Source organism: Salvelinus namaycush, chromosome 40 (genome assembly GCF_016432855.1).
Source record: "Salvelinus namaycush isolate Seneca chromosome 40, SaNama_1.0, whole genome shotgun sequence".
In the NCBI taxonomy this organism is placed as follows: Eukaryota; Metazoa; Chordata; class Actinopteri; order Salmoniformes; family Salmonidae; genus Salvelinus; species Salvelinus namaycush.
Window position 1 is genome coordinate 11,008,151 of NC_052346.1, and position 27,187 is coordinate 11,035,337.

Genomic DNA, 27,187 nt, shown 5'->3' on the forward strand with positions numbered 1-27,187 from the left:
GGAAGTGTGATGGTGTGGGGGTGCTTTGCTGGTGACATTGTCAGTGATTTATTTAGAATTCAAGGTACACTTAACCAGCATGGCTACCACAGAATTCTGCAGCGATACGCCATCCCATCTGGTTTGCGCTTAGTGGGACTATCATTTGTTTTTCAGCAGGACAATGACCCAACACACCTCTAGGCTGTGTAAGGGCTATTTGACCAAGAAGGAGAGTGATGGAGTGTTGCATCAGATGACCTGGCCTCCACAATCAGCCGACCTCAACCCAATTGAGATGGTTTGGAATGAGTTGAACCGCAGAGTGAAGGAAAAGCAGCCAACAAGTGCTCAGCATATGTGGGAACTCCTTCAAGACTGTTGACCAGACAGCATCAGATACATGGTCTACACATACTGAGACAGAGGTGCACTGTTTCGCTCGCTCGGATGCTTTATCTGAGATTGATGTGTCTTTCTGTCGGAGTGCATCTCGGTCTAATAAATGATCAATATTTTAATATTTGATTTGGATGGGCAAGGAGGTACGGTAGGGTGGGCAAGGCCCCTTAAGGCATGTCCATAACGCCGGCCTTGGGCTAAACAAATGTAGTCATTCAATCAAACAAATTCAGCCCTGTACCATATTGAGTGCAAACAAAGTAAAAGCATTCCAGGTGAAGCTGGTTGAGAGAAATCCAAGAGTGTGAAAAGCTGTCATCAAGGCAAAGGGTGGCTCCTTTGAAGCATTTCAAATATTAAATATATTTTGATTTTTTTTAACACTTTTTTGGTTACTACATGATTCCATATGTGTTATTTCATAGTTTTGATGTCTTCACTATTATTCTACAATGTAGAAAATAGTAAAAATAAAGAAAAACCCTTGAATGAGTAGGTGTGTCCAAACTTTTGACTGGTACGTTATACCACTTAGAGTAGTTTTTACCTCCATCTCTATTGGAGAGTATGTTATGCAAGCACAGTGGCTGTATTTCAGCCCAGTCCCCTTAGAAGGAGTTGCTCCACTTTGCTAAATATATCCCTGCTCCTCCCCTAGTAATTATGTCTATGTTTCATAGCCACTCTGCTATTCACCTGGGCCTGGGGCTACACTTTTTTAAAAAAAGTGCTATCTAGAACCTTAAAGGGTTCTTTAGCTGTCCCCATAGGAGAACCTTTAGAAGAACAATTTTTGGTTCCAGGTAAAAGCCTTTTGGGTTCCAAAAGGGTTCTACATGGAACCAAAAATGGTTCTACTATGGGAACAGCCGAAGAACCCTTTTGAAACCCTTTCTTCTAAGAGTGTGGGGCTGGGGACTGACACGTTTCTGTTCTCTCTGGGACTGGGAAAACGTCTTCATAAATGTGACAGCGTAAAAAGAAAAAAGTAAAACTCAAAGAAAAAATTCAAACAAGAGCGCTCCCCTTAACCCCTGGTTCTAGTTTGCATCTGAAAAGACACCCAATTCTTATCTTTCCAATATCTTTCCAATATTTCCACTATCCTTATGCCTCCTTAGTCCATTTTGAAGCACCAATAGTGAAGGGACTGCTTTCAATGTCTGCCTTGTTAAACAGTGTTAATTGTATTACCAAGGAGGACACCGCCTACATAGCCTACAGATCTGTTATATTAATTTGACCAGTTTGCCACAGCAGGAAAATGTACAGTACAAAGCACTTAGTCTTTCCATAAAATACCACGCTGAGGGGTTTGCACTAGTTACCACAGCTACAAAGTCAAAAATTGGCTATATAAATAAAATAATTAAAATAATTTTGGTTAATTTAAAGTTAGGGTTAGGCATAAGGTTAGCAGTGTGGTTAGGGTTACGTTTAAAACAAGAGAAAGAGAAACTGAAGAAATGGGCAGGCTTTATGACTTTGTGGATGTGGTAACTAGTGACAACCATGTTGAGGGATTCACATCAATGTACCTTTATCTTTGTTTTTCTCTTTCGCCAAAGAGTCCAACTTCCTCCTCAGCGACTTCTTCCTTTTCTGTCCATCTGAGAGAAAGAAAATCATGAAAAACGGTCAGTTATCTGTACACACTGATAACAATCCACACAATGACCTGCTGTCACATTAGCTGATCTCTTCCATTATCATGTATGTCGGCCATTTTGGAGATGATCAAGCCAGTGGCTTCAAAGAGCATTGCTTATCAAAACACTGCAGCAATAAAGATGACAAATGAGTGTCTCCAGCCTCTGATCCAGTGATTTCATCAATAGAGGATCAAGAGGAAAGAAACAGAGGACATTCTCATTTCCTCTTGATCCTCAGGCTTTCCTGTGAAGAGGGATTAACAAGGAATCAGCCAATCAGCATTCAGGGCTCAAAACATCCACTTTATAATAAGGAATCAGGGCCCCAGTTCACCTGAGCTCAATCCTGGAAGTGAAACTTAACGCCTGAGAAAAGTAGAGAATGAGCACCTTCAATGTAAAATGTATTTTATAGCATATTATTCTACTATTATATCAAGGTTACAGCACACTACTTCACAAGATTAGATATCACCAGTGGAAGATTTGGACAATTTCACATCATGCTTTGAATTAGGGTGGATCCAAATATGAGTTTCATTTTGAAAACGACTAAATCGTTATGAGGAAGGGAAAGAAGTGTTTTGTCAGCTGTCAACAAGATCTATGAATCCTAGCAAGATCTTTGATTAATGCATAGGAAACCTCTGGCAGCGTGGACCAAGGGTTGGAACTCTTATTGAGGAAATACCTCAAAACTGTGTCTATAGCCAGAGCGCCTCTAATCAAACAGTTGATGAATCTGTCTTCAAAACAGTCAAGATGTTATTAACTGGGCACACACTGATTGGATCAATGTTGTTTCCACGTCATTTCAATGAAATGACGTTGAACCAATGTGGAATAGATGTTAAATTGATGTCTATGCCCAGTGGGTATGCTCTTTTATGATTGGTTTACAATCTTAACAAGGATGTTTTTTCCCCCATTGGCTCAGTCAAATCCCACTGTTCGTGGAACAGGTATCTATATATATATTTTCCCCCCCCACCTTTTTTTAACCAGGTAGGCTAGTTGAGAACAAGTTCTCATTTGCAACTGCGACCTGGCCATGATAAAGCAAAGCAGTTCGACACATACAACAACACAGTTACACATGGAATAAGCAAACATACAATCAATAATACAGTAGAAAAGTATATTTACAGCATGTGCAAATGAGGTAGGATAAGGGAGGTAAGGCAATACATAGGCCATGGTGGCGAAGTAATTACAATATAGCAATTAAACACTGGAATGGTAGAATGTGCAGAAGATGAATATGCAAGTAGAGATACTTGGGTGCAAAGGAGCAAGATAAATAAATAAATACAGTATGGGGATGAGGTAGATTGGATGGGCGATTTACAGATGGGCTATGTACAGGTGCAGTGATCTGTGAGCTGCTCTGACAGCTGGTGCTTAAAGCTAGTGAGGGAGGTAAGAGTCTCCAGCTTCTGTGATTTTTGCAGTTCGTTCCAGTCATTCCAGTCAGAGAACTGGAAGGAAAGGCGGCCAAAGGTAGAATTGGCTTTGGTGGTGACCAGTGAGAGATACCTGCTGGAGTGCATGCTACGGGTGGGTGCTGCTATCTTTGTGGCTTGCATGGTCTAAAAAAATAAATTGTCAGTCTGATTTTTTTTTAAAGCCTAAGGACCTTGACTATTGTCTGAATCTGGCACGTAAGAATGGTGTGTTGTGATGGTTCACCATAGATATAGAGTGTCTGACCAGTGAGCTGAGATAAGGCGGGGCTTTACCTAGCAGAGACTTGTAGATGACCTGGAGCCAGTGGGTTTGGAGTCGAGTATAAAGCGAGGGCCAGCCAACAAGAGCGTACAGGTCGCAGTGGTGGGTAGTATATAGGGCTTTGGTGACAAAACGGATGGCACTGTGATAGACTGCATCCAATTTGTTGAGTAGAGTGTTGGAGGCTATTTTGTAAATGACATTACGAGGGTATGTTTGGCAGCATGAGTGAAGGATGCTTTGTTGCGAAATAGGAAGCCGATTCTAGATGTAATTTTGGATTGGAGATGTTTAACGTGAGTCTGGAAGGAGAGTTTACAGTATAACCAGACATCTAGGTATTTGTAGTTGTCCACATATTCTAAGTCAGAACCGTCCAGAGTAGTGATGCTGGACGGGCGGGCAGGTGCGGGCAGCGATCGGTTGAAGAGCATGCATTTAGTTTTACTTGCATTTATGAGCAATTGGAGACCACGGAAGGAGAGTTGTATGGCATTGAAGCTTGTCTGGAGGTTAGTTAACACAGTGTCCAAAGAGGGGCCAGAGGTATACAGAATGGTGTCATCTGCGTAGAGGTGGATCAAAGAATCACCAGCAGCAAGAGCGACATCATTGATGTATACAGAGAAGAGAGTCGGCCCGAGAATTGAACCCTGTGGCACCCCCATAGAGACTGCCAGAAGTCCGGACCACAGGCCCTCCGATTTGACACACTGAACTCTATCAGAGATGTAGTTGGTGAACCAGGCGAGGCAATCATTTGAGAAATCAAGGCTGTTGAGTCTGCCAATAAGAATGTTGTGATTGACAGAGTCGAAAGCCTTAGCCAGGTCGATGAATACGGCTGCACAGTAATGTCTCTTATCGATGGTGGTTATGATATCGTTTAGTACCTTGAGCGTGGCTGAGGTGCACCCATGACCAGCTCGGAAACCAGATTGCATTGCGGAGAAGGTACGGTGGGATTCGAAATGGTCGGTAATCTGTTTTTTAACTTGGCTTTCGAAAACCTTAGAAAGGCAGTGTAGAATAGATATAGGTCTGTAGCAGTATGGGTCTAGAGTGTCTCCCCCTTTGAAGAGGGGGATGACCGCGGCAGCTTTCCAAACTTTGGGAATCTCAGACGATACGAAAGAGAGGTTGAACAGGGTAGTAATTGGGGTTGCAACAATTTTAGAAAGAGAGGGTCCAGATTGTCTAGCCAGGCTGATTTGTAGGGGTCCAGATTCTGCAGCTCTTTCAGAACGTCAGCTATCTGGATTTGGGTGAAGGAGAAGTGGGGGAGTCTTGGGCGAGTTGCTGTGGGGGGTGGAGGACTGTTGATCGGGGTAGGGGTAGCCAGGTGGAAAGCATGGCCAGCCGTAGAAAAATGCTTATTGAAATTCTCAATTATAGTGGATTTATCGGTGGTGAGAGTGTTTCCTAGCCTCAGTGCAGTGGGCAGCTGGGAGGAGGTGCTCTTATTCTCCATGGACTTTACAGTGTCCCAGAACTTTTTGGAGTTTGTGCTACAGGGTGCAAATTTCTGCTTGAAAAAGCTAGCCTTAGCTTTCCTAACTCCCTGTGTATATTTGTTCCTAACTTCCCTGAAAAGTTGCATATCAAGGGGGCTGTTCTATGCTAATACAGAACGCCACAGGATGTTTTTGTGCTGGTCAAGGGCAGTCAGGTCTGGAGAGAACCAAGGGCTAAATCTGTTCTGGTTCTACACTTTTTTTGAATGGGGCATGCTCATTTAAGATGGTGAGGAAGGCACTTTTAAAGAATAACCAGGCATCCTCTACCGACAGGATGAGGTCCATATCCTTCCAGGATACCCGGGCCAGGTCGATTAGAAAGGCCTGCTCGCTGAAGTGTTTTAGGGAGCATTTGACAGTGATGAGGGGTGGTCATTTGACCGCAGACCCATTACGGATGCAGGCAATGAGGCAGTGATCGCTGAGATCTTGGTTGAGAGGTGAGAGCAGAGGTGAGAGCAGAGGTGTATTTGGAGGGCAAGTTGGTTCGGATGATATCTATGAGGGTGCCCGTGTTTACGGATTTGGGGTTGTACCTGGTGGGTTCATTGATAATTTGTGTGAGATTGAGGGCATCAAGCTTAGATTGTAGGATGGCCGGGGTGTTAAGCATGTCACAGTTTAGGTCACCTAGCAGCACGAGCTCTGAAGATAGATGGGGTGCAATCAATTCACATATGGTGTCCAGAGCACAGCTGGGGGCAGCGAGTGGTCTATACAAAGTGGCAACGGTGAGAGACTTGTTTCTGGAAAGGTGGATTTTTAAAAGTACAAGCTCGAGCTGTTTGGCTACAGACCTAGATAGTAAGACAGAACACTGCAGGCTATCTCTGCAGTAGATTGCAACACCGCCCCCTTTGGCAGTTCTATCTTGTCAGAAAATGTTATAGTTAGGGATGGAGATTTCAGGGTTTTTGGTGGTCTTCCTAAGCCAGGATTCAGACACGGCTAAGACATCCGGGTTGGCTTAGTGTGCTAAAGCAGTGAATAAAACAAACTTAGGGAGGAGGTTTCTAATGTTAACATGCATGAAACCAAGGCTTTTACGGTTACAGAAGTCAACAAATGAGAGTACCTGGGGAGTAGGAGTGGAGCTAGACACTGCAGGGCCTGGATTAACCTCTACATCACCAGAGGAACAGAGGAGGAGTAGGATAAGGGTACGGCTAAAGGCTATCAGGACTGGTTCTCTAGTGCGTTCAGAGTAGAGCCTATAAGTAAAAGGAGCAAGTTTCTGGGCATGATAGAATGGGTGGCAGCGTAGCCTAGTGGTTAGAGCGTTGGACTAATAACCGAAAGGTTGCAAGTTCAAATCCCTGTGCTGACAAGGTACACATCTGTCATTATTCCCCTGAACAAGGCAGTTAACCCACTGTTCCTAGGCCGTCATTGAAGATAAGAATTTGTTCTTAATTGACTGACTTTAGCTAGGGGAAACTATTTTTATGTTTGGAAAAATAACGTTCCCAAGGTATTTCTCAGGCCCAGATGCTAGAATATGCATATAATTGACAGATTGGGATAGAAAACACTCTAACGTTTCCAAAACTGTCCAAATATTGTCTGTGAGAATAACAGAACTGTTTTTGCAGGCGAAAACCTGAGGAAATCCAACCCGGAAGTGCCTTTTATTTGAAAAAAAAACTGTTCCATTGCCTGCCCCTCCTCCATTTAAAGGGGTATCAACCAGATTCTGTTTCCAATGGCTTCCTCAGGTTGTGACCAGGCTTTAGACATAGTTTCAAGCTTTTATTTTGAAAAATGAGCGAGATTTATCAAAACGCATCAGGTGTCCTTTGATTAGTTCTTGCGCGCGAGAGATGTAGCTCGACATTTTCTTTCTCTGTAGTATTGAATAGTTTACCGTCCGGTTGAAATATTATCGATTATGTATGTTAAAAGCAACCTGAGGATTGATTATAAAAAACGTTTCACATGTTTCTACAAACATTACGGATACTTTTTGGAATTTCCGTCTGCCTTTCAGGACCGGAACGAGCCTGTGGTTTTCTGAACATAACGCACAAACCAAATGGCGGTTTTTGGTTATAAAACTAATCTTTATCGAACAAAAATAACATTTATTGTGTAACTGGGAGTCTCGTGAGTGCAAACATCCGAAGATTATCAAAGGTAAGCGATTAATTTTATTGCTTTTCTGACTTTCGTGACCAGGCTAATTTGCGGCTAGCTGTTCTTACTGTTTTGTCTAGTGATTGATAAACTCACAAACGCTTGGATTGCTTTCGCTGTAAAGCATATTTTCAAAATCTGACACGATAGGTGGATTAACAACAAGCTAAGCTGTGTTTTGGTATATTTCACTTGTGATTTCATGATTATAAATATATTTTTTTATTTTTTTTATTTGGCGCTCTGCAATTCAGCGGTTGTTTTACGTGCGTCAAGAAGTTAAATAAAGGTAAAAAAAAAGAATAGATTCCAGGCATAATGTACAGACAGAGGTATGGTAGGATGTGAGTACATTGGAGGTAAACCTAGGAATTGAGTCATAATGAGAGAGATATAGTCTCTAGAGACGTTTAAACCAGGTGATGTCACCGCATAAGTGGGAGGTGGAACTAAATGGTAGGTTAAGGCATATTGAGCAGGGCTAGAGGCTCTACAGTGAAATAAGACAATAATCACTAACCAGGACAGTAATGGACAAGGCATATTGATATTAGGGAGAGGCATGTGTAGCTGGGGGGTCCAGTGAGTGGTTGGGCTGGCTGGAGACAGACAGCTAGCAGGCCGGGGCTAGCAAGCTAGCAGAAGGGCCTTAGAGGGACGTCTCGATGGAGAATAGTCTGTTTTAGCCTCCGCGTGCGGTGACGTCGATAGACCAGTCGTGATGGATTAGTAGGGTTCCGAGTAGCAGACTTTTCTCCAAGTTCAATTGGCAAAATAGGTATAGTACTCGGATACTATACTCGGATAGCAACTAGCTAGCTGCGATGATCCAGGTGAAAACGTCCAGAGCTTGCGGTAGGAATCCGGGGATATGGAGAGAAAATAGGACCGGTATGCTCTGGTTTGAGTCGTGCTGTACAAACTGGCGAGAGCTTTCCAAGCTAATGGTTAGCTGATGACCGCTTGCAGTGGTTAGCTGACTACTAGCTAGTAGCTAGTGAGCTGGCTAGCTTCTATTGGGGGATTCCGGATTCGAGGTGAATAAACATACTTTAGAAAAAAAACAGATCCGCAGCACATTGGGTGAGGCGGGTTGCAGGAGAGTGTTTTGAAGTTGAGGTTTAGAAAAAAATATTAAAAAGATATGCGAGGAAAAATATGTAAAAAGATATATACATGGGACACGACAAGACGAAGGACAAAAGACGTCTGACTGCTACACCATCTTGGATTAAGTTGAGCACAATAGGTTCATAGAGACGCTGACACCAATAACAAGCTTCAAGTGATTGCAATTATAGGCAGTTAGATCAGTCCTGAGCAGTGTCCGCTATGTTGCCCCTGGCTCTGCCTCTCGCTGCCACCCAGCCTCCCCTCACTGCCTCCCAGACTCCTTGGCATATATATATATGGCACATATAGAACAGGTTGCTAAGAAACTATGCTTCGACATATCTACAGATCATTATGGAATATCTGAAGACAGAGTATGAGAGAACAATAGTAAAGAATAGAGAGGGAGCAGGAGAAAGACAGCGGGGGGTATGAGAGAGAGATGGTATGAGAGAAAGGGAGCAGGAAACAGTATGTGTGTGACAGAAAATAGAGAGAGAGAAAGAAAGAAAGAAAGAAAGAGAGAGAGAGAGAGAGAGAGAGAGAGAGAGAGAGAGGAAATGGTTTGGATTCTTGTCAGTTGACTCGGCAAGTTGGACAGCAATCCCAGGAACCTTCAGTCCTCTCTCTCTTCCCCACTCCAACAACTTGTAAAACGATCCAACGAGCCATTTGCTTTTCTTTTCTCTATTTCTTCAAGGATCTCCGGGCCTCAGCAAAACACCGGCTAACCCAACCGCAGGCGCAAGATAAACAAAACCCACAGTCGAGGTGCTGAAATACCTCAGTAACACATGCCTGAGGGGTTCTGGAATTCATAAGGAACACAGACGAATGCATTAAATCATCCGGGGGAGAGGTAGAACCTTTGACTGGAATGCACACCCTGGCTAATATACAGCTCTCCACAGAGCATGACTTAGAGCAGAGCAGCAGGCTATGGCCTTATGGTCCTGAGTGGAAAGGGCTACATCTTCATGTGTAAGTGTCTTACTGACACTACATAAGACAGGAAGTTCACTCCTGAGTCTTCTAGATGTACTGTATAGGAAATCAGGTGTACTGAGGTTTACATCTCAAATCACAAGTGCTTACAGCTTCCTCAAACACACTCTGTGGAGGGGAAGTTCAAGATTGTCTGCTAGACAGTTTGAGGTTGGTCTCGGAGAGGTCCAAGGCGGATGTTGATGGCAAATGTTTGTGAAAATGCTTGTAGCATTGGCACAGGGACAGACTGACTAGCCATATGAACAGACAGACGGACAGGCGGATGGACGGACTAGAAAGGAAGACAGACAGACGGACATTTACACACACACACAAAAATAGCTCTATACTTTACCTTTGGGGATGGTGATCTGACAGCCCAGGTCATAGTCTTGATGGAGCCTGTTGAAGGCTACCTCCTGTAGCCAGGTCCGCTCCAGCTCTGACAGGCTCTGAATGGCCGTCGGCATCAGCCGTACACTCCGCCCTGACAGGCTGTTCCAGGTGAAGTCACCCTGGGGAGAGATTTTTATTCTGTCACTTGGCAGAGGAACATTTGTTAGCTATCAGGGCTAGTGGCTAGCACCACTGTTACGCTATCTCAAAGCAGCTGTTCTTATTTAAAGTAGCTAGCTTGAGTGTTGGTTATAGCCCCTAAGACCACCTCCACCGTTACCACTCTCATCACTGATACTGTCACCGTAACCTGACCGAGTTGTCAGATTTGGGTCTGCAATCACTACAACTGACTGTGATGCACATAATGATCGAAGGCTGGTTGTTTGTGAAGTTGCAACACCTTGAAAGGAATGGACAAGTCTCGACCATCGTCACCAGCATCATCCACCAGAACAGTGAAAAACAGGAGGTGGAAACAGAATATCTACACAGTTGTACTAAGAGGACAGAGGCTTCTCACCCGCCCTGATACTTCCTAGCTAACGAGCATGCAGAGGAACAGCCAGATGCACTCGCTCCAATAGTCAGTCGTTAGAGTCTAGCCCTGTGTGGATGAAACCACAGCACTGTAGTCGTGAGTTCCCCACCCCACTGGTGATGGCAGGGAGCTCATTCCGTTCCAGTCCCCTCCACTGGTTGCACACACAGGACACAGCCGTAAGGGGTGAAGGGAAGGAGGACCCTGCGGTTGAAGGGGGGGAGGGGGGGGGTGACAACAGCTGGAAAAGCAAGGGCTGCTTGTCTCCTGAGCTGTTAGGTTTGGCAGGGGGGCTGAATGAAATGGCTAAGCTCCAATTCCCCCGAGTCCATCGATGGAACATGTATGGAATGGTTATGGAACGCTGGTACCTCAGAAATGCTGCTCCCTCCCCACCACTTGGGAGTTCTCTTCAGACTCTAACTCTAGTCTCTATGAGCACATTTACAATTCAGTAAACAGGAAAGCCAGTTGACTTTGACAGTGCTTAGTGTACACAACTCATTTGTTACGAAACAATTCAACATGCTTGTAAGAGCCATGAATTAAAGGAGTCAAATGTATGTACTATGGCTGCTCCCTTAACAACCTCAGGAATAAAAATGATATTGTCCAATTTTATCCTCTCCGCTGTACGTACTGTAAACCTTTGCCAGAGAACCAATTAATATTGGACAGGTTGCATTTCGTAATCACTGTTTTCACACTTGGCTAAGGATTACAGTTGACTAGGGATGACTAGAAACTACATCTCCCAAACCTGTTAGCCATCTCTACTCCTGCTCCAAACCCCCAGCTCTGGGGCCCACACGGTCTTCTACACATGGCCTTCTCGTTATATAAAGACAGGATCTGACGAGGCTGCCTCCCTCCATCCCCTTAGTGTGTTTTATACATCTCTTTTTCCACTACTCACACATAATATCCACTCTGCGCCTGAAAACATGTTTACCCTTGACACAGGTAGACCTCACGGCCAGAGAGACTGCTAATAGGACTAGTACAGACTGTCACTCAGAATGAGTTGTCCTCAACACATCAACTCCATTTGAGTTCCCAGTGAAGTCAGGAAATGAATTCAACTTCCTTGCCAATTGCATTGAGCTGAAATAATAAGCTTACTGTTTGCCTTTCAGTAGAGCATTGTCATAGGTGTCAATCACGTCTGAGCTTGATTTAATAGCGGGATGAGAATAGAATTGTTTGTCCTTAAACAGATGTTTGTTTATCCTATGACCCCATTCCGTTCACATTATAAAATGGCTGTGTACTGCAATCGAGTTATTCCATTTGCTTTGAACATCTCTACTCAACCAATCATCAGATGATGTGCTTGAAAACACTTCCTGTTATCTAACTATAATCTTATTCAGGTTGCCATGCTGCTGTGACTAATCATATCACTTAACAATTTGGTTTATGTAATTCAATTTCTTTGAAAAGTGTGAAAGTCTTGCAAGAAAGGTTAACTGTAGCATACCAATGACTGTCATGTAGAGTAGGCTATTACTGTACTGTGATATACAGGACAAGTCTACAATAATGCCTTAAGGCAGACTGACGGTTTGTTAAACAAAGTATACAATGTATAGAGGGCGGAACAACATCATGTTACACTAATAATGGCTATTCCAGACTCTCAAATCCGAACTGAAAAATCTATTGACTCATGACAACCTTCAACCTATAGGTTCTGTTCTCTCCAAGATACCTCTGTAATGTCTTGTGGGGTTTTACTGTTTGTCAGGGCAGCCCTTTTCTAAATAGCTTTGGGATGACTCAGCGAATGAGGTGGGCGTATGCGCCTTTTAAAATCGGTTCAATGAGCGAGGACAAATTGCACAAATTGGAGCAAAATAATATGTGTGTTTCCATGGTAACTTATACACAGAGCCGCAAGTGTTTCGGGATATGCAGAAAACATCGCCATGGCAACCATCGATCGAACGATCAATCGCTAAACTCGCACAAGCTACTGACCTCACTGAATGGACGTATAGTGAAGAAAGTGCATCATCAGTTGAATCAATGAGCATGTTTTCATATTAGAAGACCTAATGGAATGTTCCATCCGTTCTCTCTCATTTCTCAGTCAAATGCAATGACCTAAAATCCTCTTCAACAACTCAGCAACCATCAGCAGTAGCAAACTGCACAGTAACTTCAACTACATCATACACATCAAACATTTCATGGTGATTTTCATAACACGCTGTCTGCATGAAAATCAGTGAATTTAAAATTGGGAAGGCACAATAGCCCTGGCTGGCACTCTGCCAAAGACAACATGTTCCTCTTGCTTAGATTCATTCTATTATGACCCTGGCGGGTACAATCCTACTGCTTTCATTGAGAACATATTCATCTGATCCAAAGGACCAGAAGAACCTGGGCCCAGAACTGAGGTGTAGGATGTCACTCTAGGTATCAACACATAGTTATAGCCTATAGGTGAGAGCATAGAAATAGAGGTACACTCAATATGGCCGCCGGAATGTTGACTTGAATGACCGTTCTAGTCATTCTAATTCAAATGGGTGAGAGAGCGTAGAAAAAGAATGTTGACTTGAATGGGAATCCTCTGATATGACTGTATTGACAACACATGTCCATAGCGTTGGTTGCAGGACAAAAGATCACGCCATCACCCATTAAAACCCAGCAAACAAACAATGTAGCATGTTCTGAACCTAACTAATCAATTCACCAGTCAGATTAAATACTGGGCCACAGGAGGTTGTTGGCACCTTAATTCGGGAGGACGGGCTCCCCAATTAAACTTTAGAAAGAGAATCCAAACCCTGCAAATGAACCAATTTGATCCATCTACAAGAACATTTTAAACAACATTACAGTACAGTAGGCTACAGTAGACAACCACTTCATATTGCCTCGTGAACTTGATCTCAAAATTTCTTGCACCATTGACCAGTATGCTACAGACCTCATTTGAGGACTTCTTATTATAACAACAACCATGTGAATGTGATCGTGAACAGATGAAATCAGTGACAGCTGATGACCCTGTCATCAACTCTCGCCCCTCTAATTTTCTAAATCCATTGTTACTGCACGTGTATTCTATGTGATATTATGAAAGAGAATCCAATTCATGCAAAAACAAACCTTCAAACACTCCAAAACGAACATATCCACACCACAGAGGACAAGCCCTTGGGCCCTTGGGCTCCAATAGTACAAAAATCATTTTCTCAATGGAGGAAAATGCACTCCGTCCGCACATGTAACTAACAGCAACATCTGTTCCGTTTTAAAATGACGGTTGGCTCTTCAACCCTCTCAGAGGAGGATACCACATCACACATCTGGGGATGAAACATCCCAATCCCAAATAGGCCTCCCAATCCCAATTTCGCATAGGGATACCGCCTGATACCGTGGCCCAGGAAAAAGATTTTTAGAAAAGAGGGAGATATGTTAAGAGATTGCAGCAAAGGAATGTTCCTTTTAACATCATTGTTTTTACTCTTTATGTTTTCGTTTTACAGGTCCCGTTGACTCTGACAGGGTAATGGATTACTCGTGTAGCGTTGGAACCGCACCAAGGTGAACATCTGCTTGTAATTACAGCGCCGCTGGGCTAGCTAAACACTGGTTGGCCTGTCAGAGACAAAGGATTGATGGACCCCTCCACCTGCCGTGGTCCATCCGTCTTGCTGCCTGAGAGAAAATAGCCCGGGAAACATCCTGATATGTCAACGCGCAAAAGTCAAGTTATCAGAAGACAACTGGGGGGCTAATGAGGAAGAACATATATCATAAACATACAGTAAGAACGAAAAACATGGCTAACTATCCAAGCACATAAATTGTGAGCCTTCATCTAATCTCGAGCATGACTGTCAGGGAGAGACTATATCCCCCGCAAAATAACCACGGTGAAGCAGGTGAGGTAACTACCACTGGTCTTATCAACAATGACAAAATATTTAGTGTTTCAGGGGATGGTGTGCTTCCAATGTACTATTCTAATTTGCAAATATGTGGGACTGTGACAACACACCAGCTCTATCTCATGACAAACATGCTTGCTTGATAATCAAGTGGAGGGGGGTCATATGAGGTAGGTTATTTTGAAGACATTTGGGTAGCACAAACTCAAAACTGTAACGACATAAGAATGTATGCATTAGGGTAACTGAGTTCAACCCTTGAGGTTGAGGGTATAGATTACATCATTGTTACATAACCTATAGAACCAAAACAACTCTGGTATCAAGCAAATGTGACTGCTAGGGAGAGGTTGTAGACATTACCCCAGTCAGGCCAGTAAGACCACATGGGTTCAATTAAATCAGAACCACATTGGCCCTTTTTTCTACTGACAAACTCAATCACAGAATGGTTTATTACTGTAAAGTTTTATTAGTGTAAGTTAAATACTGTAAAGTTTTCCTTCAGCGTGCTATAACTTTATGTGGGTGCGAGTGGCCCGTGTGTGTGTGTGTCATATATTTTAGTCATATAACCTCATGTAAAACTAAACCACACCTCCTCCCACTGCTCTATTCAGCCTATAGCATGACCCAAGATCACTCCCCTCTCTCTCCTTCCTTCTCTCTTCTTCCCCATCCCCCTGTCCATCCAGCCAACCAGCCCAAACACTAAGGGTCTCTGGTGCATGCGCTCCCTGCTCTCTCTTCCCCTACAGCCGAGATCACCACCTCCGAAGATCGTGTGTAATCTCCCATGCATGCCAGCAGGCAAATCCTCTAGCCTTTAAGCTCAACAGCGCAGTGAGCTAATGAACGCTCTTAATGATTCCAATATCATATGCAGAGCTTTCAATGTTTAGTCAATCGTGGGGAAAATGTGTGGAAAAAATGTGCCGCCCCTTGCAATTTGACTTGAGTGCTGCTGCGTGATTACAGCTCGAGAGGAAGGCAGACCTTTCCTCGACTCTTGGTGAATTGGAGCCTTTTGAAGTAGCAGTTGCGACCTCCGAATGGCCGCACAATAACAATAGATGAAAACGTCGCAACAAACACGTAATTGTGAGGCAGGAACGCAAAGAAGTGTGTGGTGCTGGATATCAGTTTCATCGAAAATACATAATAATTTTGACTGTATGTTCCCATGTCTCCATAATCACTGTCAATGGTCAATGAATGCATACTATATGTTGCCCCATTTTCACCAATGCATATACTGCCAGGGACCTGTGTCTTTTAGGGAAATTGATACATACCGTTAAAGGAAAATACCACCCAAAAACGATCTTCTGGTATTTCTTTCATTAGTCCGCTAGAAGCTGGGTAGACAGTGCTGGCTGAGTTCCTCACTGGAGATCCAAGTACGTAACTTGAATTTCCGTGCCAAGCTCCCATTGACATCAATGCATGATTTACACAAACGTCTGAGCTACACACGCACTTCTCCAGTTAGGATTTGGCGCTGAATCAGGAAACCTTTGAAACATATTTTATGTTTTTTTTTTATACTATTATAGCACACGTTAAGAATGTCTCCTTTTTCTCTTGTGGGCCTATCAATGTCTCAAAGTCAATATGATGTAGTCGAATGTGTGGATATCATACGCAAAAGCACCTGCGTCCAAATTCTTAAAGACTAATCACAGAACAATCAAAACGATAACGAGCATAATCGAGAAATCTCACTTGTTCACAACACAAACACATTTACACGGAGAGCTGCACATCTCTCTTCCATCTCCCCTCAACTGCTGCTTCTAATCTACACAGCTAGAAGCTCCTGAGGTAAGGCATCGTTATAGTAGGATTTACATATATTTATTGACTGGAGGGAGGAAACTCTGAAGTCCTAATAGTCCCACTTTTAGACTGCTTACGTAGGTTCCCTGACACATAGGTTGAGTGATTTTGCTTCATACCCAAGCGTTTGTTACTCGAGGTATGCAGGCCACAATGGCACCGCTGTTCTGTGTTTACAACAGAGGATGTACTCCATTAGTTTTCAATTGTCCTTTGATGTCAAAGCTACCAGGGGTGTCAAACATGTGACCCGAGGCGAAACATGAGGTTCTGGTTAGGTTAAAAAGGAGTGATCTCGAATGAAATTACCTTTGTCCAACTTAGTTAATTATAGTGCTGTGAGTTATAGACTATGCTCAAATCAGAGGTGGCAATGACAGTATAGCTGAGGTATGTTTATAAGTATGGCCTTCCAATGTGTGTCAATAACTCTAGGAACTCTAACTGCAAAAGTTAGCTTCAGTAGTCAGCAGCTTCTGGTCTCTTTCCCTCTCTCAGCTTCTTTGTCTGTCTAGGAGGCAGTCGAGCCAGCCTGAGGCAGCGTGTTCGCTAACTAGCCCACTGGGCATTGGTTTCCCATAGAACCCTCCGAGAGAACACTCTGCCATACCCACGGCATGAGAGCATATCACTACATTACCCATTCCCCAAGAAATAATGTGTCACTCAATCCTCCTCCTCAGTCGGGACATCTGGAAATAAATAGAGAATCAATCAGGAGCAATCAAGCTGAACGACCATGTTGAAACACATGATCCACTAGTTGGTTTCGGATTAACTTTGGTTCCTAAGGTGGTTTTCTTAGAACCAAGAACTGGAGAAAAACAACAACACAGTATTTCACAACGTTCCACCATCAAGACTGGAGGTTTTCTGTGGTGTCAGAAAAGTGAAATGTTTTATTTCCCTCTCTCCTCTCCTCTCTGTTCCCTTTCCTCTCTTCCTTCCTTCTCTCCTCTTCATTCCCTTTCCTCTCTTCCTTCCCTGTCTCCGCTCTCTTTTCAGCAAACCAGTGTTTGTTCGCCGGATAACAAACACACCGGGGACCTCCAGACGCACTACACTCGCTGTGACACTTCACACTTCCTGCGAACCAATCGCAACATCCCTCTAGCATGGAGGGACGAAATCTGTGGCCCTTGTGGCCTGTTAATGTGATGTCACGGCAGCTCTGGCTCTTACGAGAGCTTCTTTAGCAAAATGGCTTTAACAGCGCTTAAACAACGCTCGAACTAGCCCACTGTGAACGAGCCCCAAGCCACACTGCATTCCATCCGCTACCTAGTCTCACTTTGACAGGCGCTGTTAAAAAAAAAACAGGGATTACAACACTGCTTGGTTCCACTGGGCTGGTTTAAAGCTTTGGTGACAGGGGGAAGGCCGAGCACCAGGCAATGCCCCTTTACGAGACACATGGCACCGTTTACACTCGCTACGCGCTAAGACTCTAAGAATCCATCAGATGTTGATGAGAATGTGATTGATGGTTACAGAGTGTTATGGCTGTGCTGACTTAAGCAGGCTGAAAATGAAAGCGATTCATAACCAGAACGGTTACGCAGGGCCTGTAAAGGCGTTTCTCAGATGTCCTGATGGAGAGGTTAGTACAGTACATTTGTCCTGTCCTGTAATTCTTCCTGTCAAATTTTGACGGGAGATTATTCAGTCAACATACATCAGGGTTTCTTTAAACTATGGGTCGGTACACTATTTCTTCTTAATTTGGGTTGTTGGAGGAGGGTTTGTGTCACGGGAGGACGGTCATCTACTGATTTGGGTCTCAAGATGAAAACGTTGAAGAATCCCTGAACTATATAATGGAAGAAGTTGAAAACCCCCACAGATACTTCACACTGGGCACACACTGGTTAAATCAATGCTGTGCCCACGTCATTTCAATGAAATTACGTTGAACCAATGTGGAATAGACGTTGAATTGACGGCTGTGCTCAGTGGGTTGCTGTTGATGCATCACCACTTTGTCATGAACTGTGTCATGAATGCCTATGTATAGCTAGTGTTTGTCTTTGAACCCTGCCAACTGTACACTCAGTAGGTGATATGACCAATGGGAAAGGAATTTTTACAGAACTTTCTCTTGGACAAAGAGAACTCCATGGCTGAATCAGATTGCCGGTATGTCGGTATGACTTGGATGATATCTGACCGTGGCACAAGAGGTCACCATTACTTGATGGTTCAACAAGTTGAACACTTTCTTCCACCTCAGAGAAAAACCTTTAAAAGTTTTTGTTTTTGTTTTTTTGTCTGTCTGTCTGTCTGTCTGTCTGTCTGTCTGTCTGTCTGTCTGTCTGTCTGTCTGTCTGTCTGTCTGTCTGTCTGTCTGTCTGTCTGTCTGTCTGTCTGTCTGTCTGTCTGTCTGTCTGTCTGTCTGTCTGTCTGTCTGTCTGTCTGTCTGTCTGTGTGTGTGTGTGTGTGTGTGTGTGTGTGTGTGTGTGTGTGTGTGTGTGTGTGTGTGTGTGTGTGTGTGTGTGTGTGTGTGTGTGTGTGTGTGTGTGTGTGTGTGTGTGTGCGTGTGCGTGTGCATGTGTGTATGCATCTGTGTGCGTGTGCATCCATACAGGTCTGTGTGTGGCATGTATGTTGAATTCTGTCCTTATCTCTACCGCAATTGAGTTGTTTTGTGCACAATAACACTACCACAGTTTGATTTACCAGTTGAATTTGATTTAACAACGACTCACAATGTCACAAGCTGCCACAGTCAGCCACTGCTGCTAATTTGTGTGTGCGTGTGCGTGTGTGCGAGCAAGAGAGTCCTTGGCTTTTAAACAACTTTGACACAGAAAAGCCGCCTGGCAACAGTGCCCAGCTTTCCAGAACCAGGGCACTGTACATCCGTTAGGTCGGTTAGGTCACAGGGTGGGAGGCTGGTGCTTTATTGATTTTCCTGGCAGACTATTGAGCCGAGTTGCCCGGCTCAACCTCCTCCCTCCAGCATCGCAACCTTCAGCTGACCTCTTCACAGTTCAGCGTTGTGGACAACTTTCCCTTTTAGACGAGTGTTTCTATGGGCATTTGAACTGTGGGGTGTAGTCACTGTTGACAATTTTTGGGGTGAATTAATAAATCATCAATCCATTTGGGTACACCCTTTCTAAAAATACAATTTAGTCAGATCTTTTTGAGAGTCTTAATCACACCATGTATCTGTATATTTTACTTAGCTAGTTTTCTGGTATGATTTCACCTTCGTTTGGGACTTCTTTACCGCAGTTAAAATAGATTCCTCTTGGAAAGCAGGAGGTCTGGCCATTAATCCAGCTATCTGCTGGCTGTCACCAGAACCACCCAGCCTTTTATACTCTGTAGGACTTGGCAAGGGAAGAGATAAAGTGCTGGACCTTAACAGTCTTCACTGAATGTTTTCTTAGACAAGGACCCTCCAAGTTAAACTGGGCTCTATCCTCCTCAGGGTCTAAGAGAGAGGGGTGGGGAGCAGCCTTTGCGGCCTTTTCAAAGAAAAAGAAGGAAAACACTAAAGTTTTGTTCTCTCTCTCTCATTTCGTTCTGACATCACAGGAACCCTGTGAAGAAAAGTGGGAAGTGCTTTGTCATTTTTACGTTGAGTCTGGAAGGGGGCTCATTGGGAATACACAGCTAGCTCTAGACATGGGATATATACTAACGAGGAGGCCTTGGTTGATGTGACGTTACTGGCAAAAGGGAAAGAAAGGTCCATCATGGCATCACCTATAGAACAGTGCTTGGACTTAGCCACTGACGTCTCCTTCCTCTTGAACTCAAAACATGGAATAAGTGACAAACAACTTTTACTTCCTAAAGGAACTTGCTCGCCCAGTCCATTGAGAGAGAGTCGCTCAGTCTAACCACACGAGGCTGTCAGACACAAGATAAATGTCCACATGCTGGAGATAAGAGAGGCTGAAGGCAGAGGAGACAGCCCTCAAGCCCCACATAACTTCTGACGGATGGTTGTTTGGTCTCCCGCTTATTCCGTTGGTGTTTCCTCTGTGCCATGCACCTCTGACCCTGCCTGTTGGAATCCTCTGATGGAGAGAGGAGCTATCAGCTCACAGTCACAAGACACGACCAGCAAACATACCAGGAGAGTGGGGGAGATAAGCACGTTCTGCTTTTTTTCAGCCACATACAATGTTTACCACAACCAGTTGAAAGTGAAGGATGCAGTAATTCAGCAGTAATGATGAGGAATGTCATCCTGAGCTTTGATGTGGTAAATATAGTATATTGAGTGGAATTTCAGTGTAGTTGAAAATTCACTAATCAGTGATGCTTAACCTCGTTCGGCCTCAGTGTATGATGATGAGGTCCCACACTGGACTATGTGTGTGTGTGTGTGTGTGTGTGTGTGTGTGTGTGTGTGTGTGTGTGTGTGTGTGTGTGTGTGTGTGTGTGTGTGTGTGTGTGTGTGTGTGTGTGTGTGTGTGTGTGTGTGTGTGTGTGTGTGTGTGTGTGTGTGTGCGTGCGTGTGCCTGTGTGTGTGTGTGTGTGTGTGCGCTGTATGCGTAGACACACTTGTCGGCCTGACATTCCTCACCTCAGCATGGAAACAAGCGTATCTATTCTTAAAGGGAAAATCCACTCAAAAACTATATTTTGGGATTTATTTCATTAGTCCACTGTTGATACAGTCCCGAAATGTTTTGCATGTCAGCTGTCACATATTAAAGATACTGGACTTTCAAGAAGCAAAGTGTCACCGGCCACATCAGCATGAGCTAAGAGGTCACACACTAGGCTTGAATTAACTATGGCCACCCATACACAGACCTGTGAATGCCACAACACACACACATTCACTCACACGAGCACTCAAGCATAGACACCCGTTTACACATAAAATCAGCACAAGCCCTCTTAGGCCTGTAACCTTCTGTGAATAAGTAGTCTGCAGATTTCTCCTTATATGGTAGAATATGTGCTCTTCATCATCTAGATTGGCAGTGCTTCTGTTTCCAGGAATAGAAATTGAACGTAGAACCATTACACTCACTTTACAGTCTAAAATAAAGTGCTAAGTTCGTTCGCTCTTTGCAACTATAACTCTTCTGAGCATTCAAGTGTCCATGTGAAATCAAGTGGGAATGTCCTTTCTATCCATTCAATTGTAAGTGTTTTGGGCGCTGCAGGAAATTGGCTCCATGTAAGCAAAGAACATGAATTTGTCAAGGAGTTCCAGGTTTTTGATCAGGGAAAAATATATAAAAAGCTTTTTATATCTACATCATCAAGAGGAATTTACAGGGAAGCAGGGAATCTTGCAGAGTTCATTTGGACACTATTTCCATCGGAAGCATATCCCACTATTTTTCCATACATCATCTAAGTTTTTGAGTGTAGCTGCATAAGCTTTTTCTTTGAATGTTCCTCTCCCCTGGCTGGTTGAGTTAGCCTAGCCACACTCCCCCGATCCTGAACATTTCCTTGACTGCAGTCCAGTGAGCTCCATGACCTTTGACCTTACACAGAGAGACATATCAGAAAAGTTAATCAGATGACAGAGATGTGCTGACACCTGTCTCACCTTTTGACCCTGTGACCTCTGTAACACCACAGGATTTTCCAGTCCAAGGCTAAATGGGCACTGGAACAAAATAACTGCATCCGATTTTAACGTCCAACATTTGACCCCCATTGGGCTGTTACGGCGGTTTTAATCCTACAATACTACTTAAATCATGAGATAAATAAAATAAGAAATCGGTCTGACCTCTTAAAATGTTTTTTGAAAATTATATTAAACAGTACAGCTTATTCCTTGTATTTATATGTGAGGTTCTGGTCAGATTACAGAACCGTAAGTAGAGATCCAACACACTGAATCTGTTTCCTCAGAGTCCAATACAACGTGTTATACTGTATCATTAGTTTGACCATGCTGGCTGAAATCACTGAAATTGCCGGTAACAGGAAAAAAGTAAAGCCTTGATAGAAATAGATATGTTAGAACTAGAACAGCTCTAACTCAATCAGAATCAATAGAAATCTACTCAAACACTGTTGGAACTGGGCAACATCCTGGATGCCATAGGATCCGACTGTGTTTAATCATGGAGTCAGGTGCCCTGAAACAGCCTTCTTTGTGTGGTCGATCACCTGAGTCCTATTTGCAGAGGGAGTGGTTGTGGTTGGGGCAAAGCAAACAGCCTTCAGGAAACAACAAGGACAAGGTGAGCGGAGAACAGGTAAAGGGGTCAGACCCTGTTACGAAACATCTACTTAGTACTAGAACAATGAGAGGAATTTGGAGCCTGTCTGGGCAGGACCTTGGCCCTCAGACTAACGAGGATCTCTGAGTGTCTCCAGGATAGGGAAAAGGGTGGATGCAGGTTCCTTTTTGGCCAGTGATGCCTCGGTTAGGGGGAGAGGCAGGAGGGCGAGAGAGAGGCCCAGCCACTGTGATACAGAAGTATTTAGAAGGTCAGCTGACAACACCAGCACGTTTGTAATCAGTCATTAAATTAATCAACAATTAAACAATCCGATCTGTAGTCAACGTGTCTGACTTTGTCTGCTTCCTCTCTCTGAGTCAGTCAGATGCACACAGTAGACAATAGGTCTGTTGCTACATCACATAATGTACCAAATCTGTACCCATTTCCTGCAGTCATATGACCAAAGCACCCTCTAGTGGCCTCATGGGTGGAATGTTATTCATATTTTTCATAATTTCATAATTAATAACCATTTCAAAAAACTTTTATGTTTCTATGTCAAACAATGGTGTTATGGCCTCCCGTGTGGCGCAGTAGTCTAGGGCACTGCATCGCAGCGCTAGCTCATCGCGCACCAGCGACTCCTGTGGCGGGCCGGGCGCAGTGCACGCTAACCAAGGGAGCCAGGTGCACGGTGTTTCCTCCGACACATTGGTGCGGCTGGCTTCCGGGTTGGAGGCGCGCTGTGTTAAGAAGCAGTGCGGCTTGGTTGGGTTGTGTTTCGGAGGACGCATGGCTTTCGACCTTCGTCTCTCCCGAGCCCATACGGGAGTTGTAGCGATGAGACAAGATAGTAATTACTAGCAATTGGATACCATGAAAATTGGGGAGAAAAGGGGGTAAAAAATAATAATAATTTAAACAAAAAAAACAATGGTGTTATATTTCAGTCTTCCGTGATGTATATAACATGTAATATTGGGATGCAAACTCAAAATTGAATACATTTCAACTCTATATCTGACATGGTACAGGGGTCTTGTTTTTTTTAAGCCCATAACCACGTGTGTGAGGTGTATACTTTTGTTATAAAGTAGATCTATTTAAGACTACCAAGAAACACTCTGTGTGACCCTGAGTTTTTCCACTGCAGTAAAAGGTTAAAGGACACAATGGAGAGCCAGGGGAGAGTAAAGATGCAGCTTTCAGACAACAGTGATACAAGCCGGAGTAGCAGGAACCAGCCTCAGCAGAGTGAGTGGCAGTTGAGGTTGACGTCACTTCCTCTAACCATGCAACAAGCACGTGCCATCCTGTATAATGCCCTGACACTAAAACCAGCCACCAGATGACATCAACACATCACCATTTTAGTCAAGGAGGAAGCAGGCAGCAGATGTTTGGCCAAATGAGGAAGAGAGAATCCATCATGGATCCTCAAACTCCAACAAGACAAAAGCATTGGAGGAAAGAATCCGAACACATTAGATAACAACCATGTAATAACACCCGTCTGGGAATGGTCCGGAACAAGGGGGCGACCTTGTTCCGGACCTAGTAGAGCCAAGCAGAACCTAGCAGAGCCTATCAAAACCTAGCAGAGCCTAGCAGAGCCAAGCAGAACCTAGCAGAGCCTATCAAAACCTAGCAGAGCCTAGCAGAGCCAAGCAGAACCTAGCAGAGCCTAGTAGAGCCAAGCAGAACCTAGCAGAGCCTATCAAAACCTAGCAGAGCCTATCAAAACCTAGCAGAGCCTAGTAGAGCCAAGCAGAACCTAGCAGAGCCTAGTAGAGCCAAGCAGAACCTAGCAGAGCCTATCAAAACCTAGCAGAGCCTATCAAAACCTAGCAGAGCCTAGTAGAGCCAAGCAGAACCTAGCAGAGCCTATCAAAACCTAGCAGAGCCTATCAAAACCTAGCAGAGCCTAGTAGAGCCAAGCAGAACCTAGCAGAGCCTATCAAAACCTAGCAGAGCCTATCAAAACCTAGCAGAGCCTAGTAGAGCCAAGCAAAACCTAGCAGAGCCTATCAAAACCTAGCAGAGCCTATCAAAACCTAGCAGAGCCTAGTAGAGCCAAGCAAAACCTAGCAGAGCCTAGCAGAGCCAAGCAAAACCTAGCAGAGCCTAGTAGAGCCAAGCAGAACCTAGCAGAGCCTATCAAAACCTAGCAGAGCCTATCAAAACCTAGCAGAGCCTATCAGAGCCTAGCAGAGCAGAGCCACATGGCTGCCTACAAGACAGGTTCAAAGTTTGTGCTTTGGCAACTGGCATGGTGCTGCTCTCTCTCCTCTTCAAATCATCAATGTCTCCAACCAGTATAACACTGGAATCTGGAACATTTATACACAGTGGACAAAATTACAGAATATGGAATTTGTTTATTGGAAGGCTGATGGGGAAAGCTTATGCGGACCTAATCCTCCTTTCACGCTTTGTCTCCAACTTTGGGATCCTTCGGCAGTGATATTACCCGGCAGCGATATGCCAGAGAGTTCACTACTAACAGCCAACCATAAACCACTCCTACACACTCTCGAGGCAGCAGCACTCAAGTTGCTGTGTCTAAGGCTAGGTGGAGTCTGCTTAAATAGTTACAATGAAAACCAAGGCACTCTGCAATATGATATGTGCCATGTGTTGCTTACACTCCACATAACATTCATAACTCCAGAGACAGTGGAAGTTGAACGACCAGTTCATTGCGGGAGAGAGATGCGAACATGTTGTTTATCTAAGTAAACTGTGTGTGAGTGATACCACAACTTAGAAGCTACACACTTGCATGGGCTTTTCATACACACTACATTTCATACCCCTCAAGAAAAAATGTCAGTTGGGAGACCACAGTGTTGGCCAGTGAAACCAAAGAAATCTGTATTGTTTTTCAATCTTTGGTTGCGCTTTTATGAGTCTTCACCTCAAAAACATAGCTCATAAAGTGAAGTCGACCCACCGAACAGCCTCAGTGGGCAGTAGATTACTCACACATGGAGAGAAATTACCCCACGTCATTTCCAAGGGGAAAGACAGCAACCCGCAACGCTGATCTAACCACCCATGAGGATTTACAAGCAGAAGTTCTTTGTCACTCCACGATTTGGTTAAGACTCCACTACGTAAACAAAAGACACCACTCACAATTGATAAAGAGGCTATAGTTGCATTAGTTCAGGTATTATCTGTGATCACCGACAGCATAGATTTGATTTGTCCTTATCTACCACCTCTGTGGTGCCTGATGGAGTCAACCACTTAACCACATCAAAACACAAATGTGGCAACATGGGGTCATTGGGACACAGAGCTCCTATAATGTTTTATGTAACCCCCTATCTTTTAAATCCCAGAAACGTGTAAATTAACCTGTTTCTGAAGGGTTATCTAATTACGTGTTACATTGGAATGAGCCCTAATGCATGCTGGGATTAAGCAAACATGCAACACATTCTGACAGGTGTAAGGCGTGTGTTTGTGTGTTTCTCTCTATCCTCTACTCTGCCTCTCTGAACCTTGCATCATTAGACCATCATCCACCACTCTATCTCTCTCTCTCTCTCTCTAATAAGAAGCGATATAGAATGTGAAGTTAGCACAAGAGGGAAGACTGTGGGCTGATGGTACAACATTTTCAGTTCATGAAATACTGGAAACACTGAGGTTCCAAAAGCACAGGGCATTATAGGCTACACAAAACCTGTTGCTTTCTATGCTCGGAGCTCTATGTGAAGCCTGAGTGCACTCACTGCACTGGAACCCTGAGCTGACAGTGAGAAAAAGAAGACTTATGGCTTTGCTTGTACTGTTCTTTCTTCATCTCTGTGGTAACATCCACTCAGCCAGCCACATAACTCTCCAGAGTCATGAGGCAGCCTACCACTGACCTTAGCTGCCTCTGGCTCTCTCCTCTCCTGTTTTGACATCGGGAAGGACACTGGATGGCCTATTGTGTGTGAAACTAACAGATTTTAGTTGCATGGTTCGATGGTAATTACATTTGAATAGCAGCGGAAATGAGGTGAGGCTAAAACACTACTGCCTGGAGGAAGAAGAAAAACAAGTGTGCATAGCACATAGCCTGGATTCATATCGATGCTGCACAATGTGTCAGTCATTTCTTTTCAGGAAACAATATCCTCCCATCTCTGTCCTCTAACATAAACAAATACAGGAGGAAGCCTATGTCTCAGCTACCATACTTCTTAACCACAGGCTGTATAGAGAGAAGCATAGCGCAGAATACTTACAAGGTACGAATTGTGCCTCTCCAAGAATACGGAGTCGCCCATGATTCAGAACAAGTGTCCACATATAAAGTAGCCTATCTAAAAGTGAACGAGGAAAGAATATAAATGTTAATCGAATCCCTCCAAAAGTAACGGAACGAGTGTTATCCTTATATCCTCACCACTCGCTGTATCATCAATTTCGATTGAAGAAAAAAGCTACAACAAAAAAAACACTTAACAGGTTTATGCTGAATAGTCAAATCCCCGAATAGGACAACACTTGTACGGTTGGAGGTTATGCATGCCACGGAGGACAGCAGTGTCAGTGCGCAACAGCTCCCGCTCCATGCTGGCTACTCCGCTCTGTAGTGGACCTACTGCTGAAGTTAGCGAAGCTGCGCCGCCGTTCTGAACAGAGAGGAAACGAGTCAGGGAGAGGGGCGAAAGGCGGGGCACCTCAAGGGAGCACACGGAGAGCGAGTGGAGAAAGTGAAAGAGATGAACGACCAATGCAACAACAACATAAAGATATTCAGTGCATTTTTTGTGCAGTGTTACAATGCATTTCCTGCAATTCTACACATTTATCCATGGGGTAG

At 44.0% G+C, this 27,187-nt stretch overlaps 1 protein-coding gene across 3 annotated transcripts in view; it reads right to left on the minus strand.

Annotated features, from left to right (window-relative positions):
- LOC120033440 (rho GTPase-activating protein 6-like) overlaps positions 1–27,187 on the minus strand; it is a 94,362-nt gene that overhangs the window by 16,847 nt on the left and 50,328 nt on the right. Inside the window, exons 1-4 of one of the 3 annotated variants that reach the window (XM_038979801.1) lie at positions 26,828–26,956; positions 26,607–26,684; positions 9,867–10,026; positions 1,920–1,991 (exon numbers count right to left, since the gene is read on the minus strand). In XM_038979801.1, the coding sequence (XP_038835729.1) occupies positions 1,920–1,991; positions 9,867–10,026; positions 26,607–26,648 (274 nt within the window). In that variant the 5' untranslated portion in view covers positions 26,649–26,684; positions 26,828–26,956. Of the gene's footprint in view, positions 1–1,919; positions 1,992–9,866; positions 10,027–26,606; positions 26,957–27,187 lie in introns of those variants that run through there. The other 2 variants (XM_038979800.1, XM_038979799.1) reach the window with 2 other exon arrangements.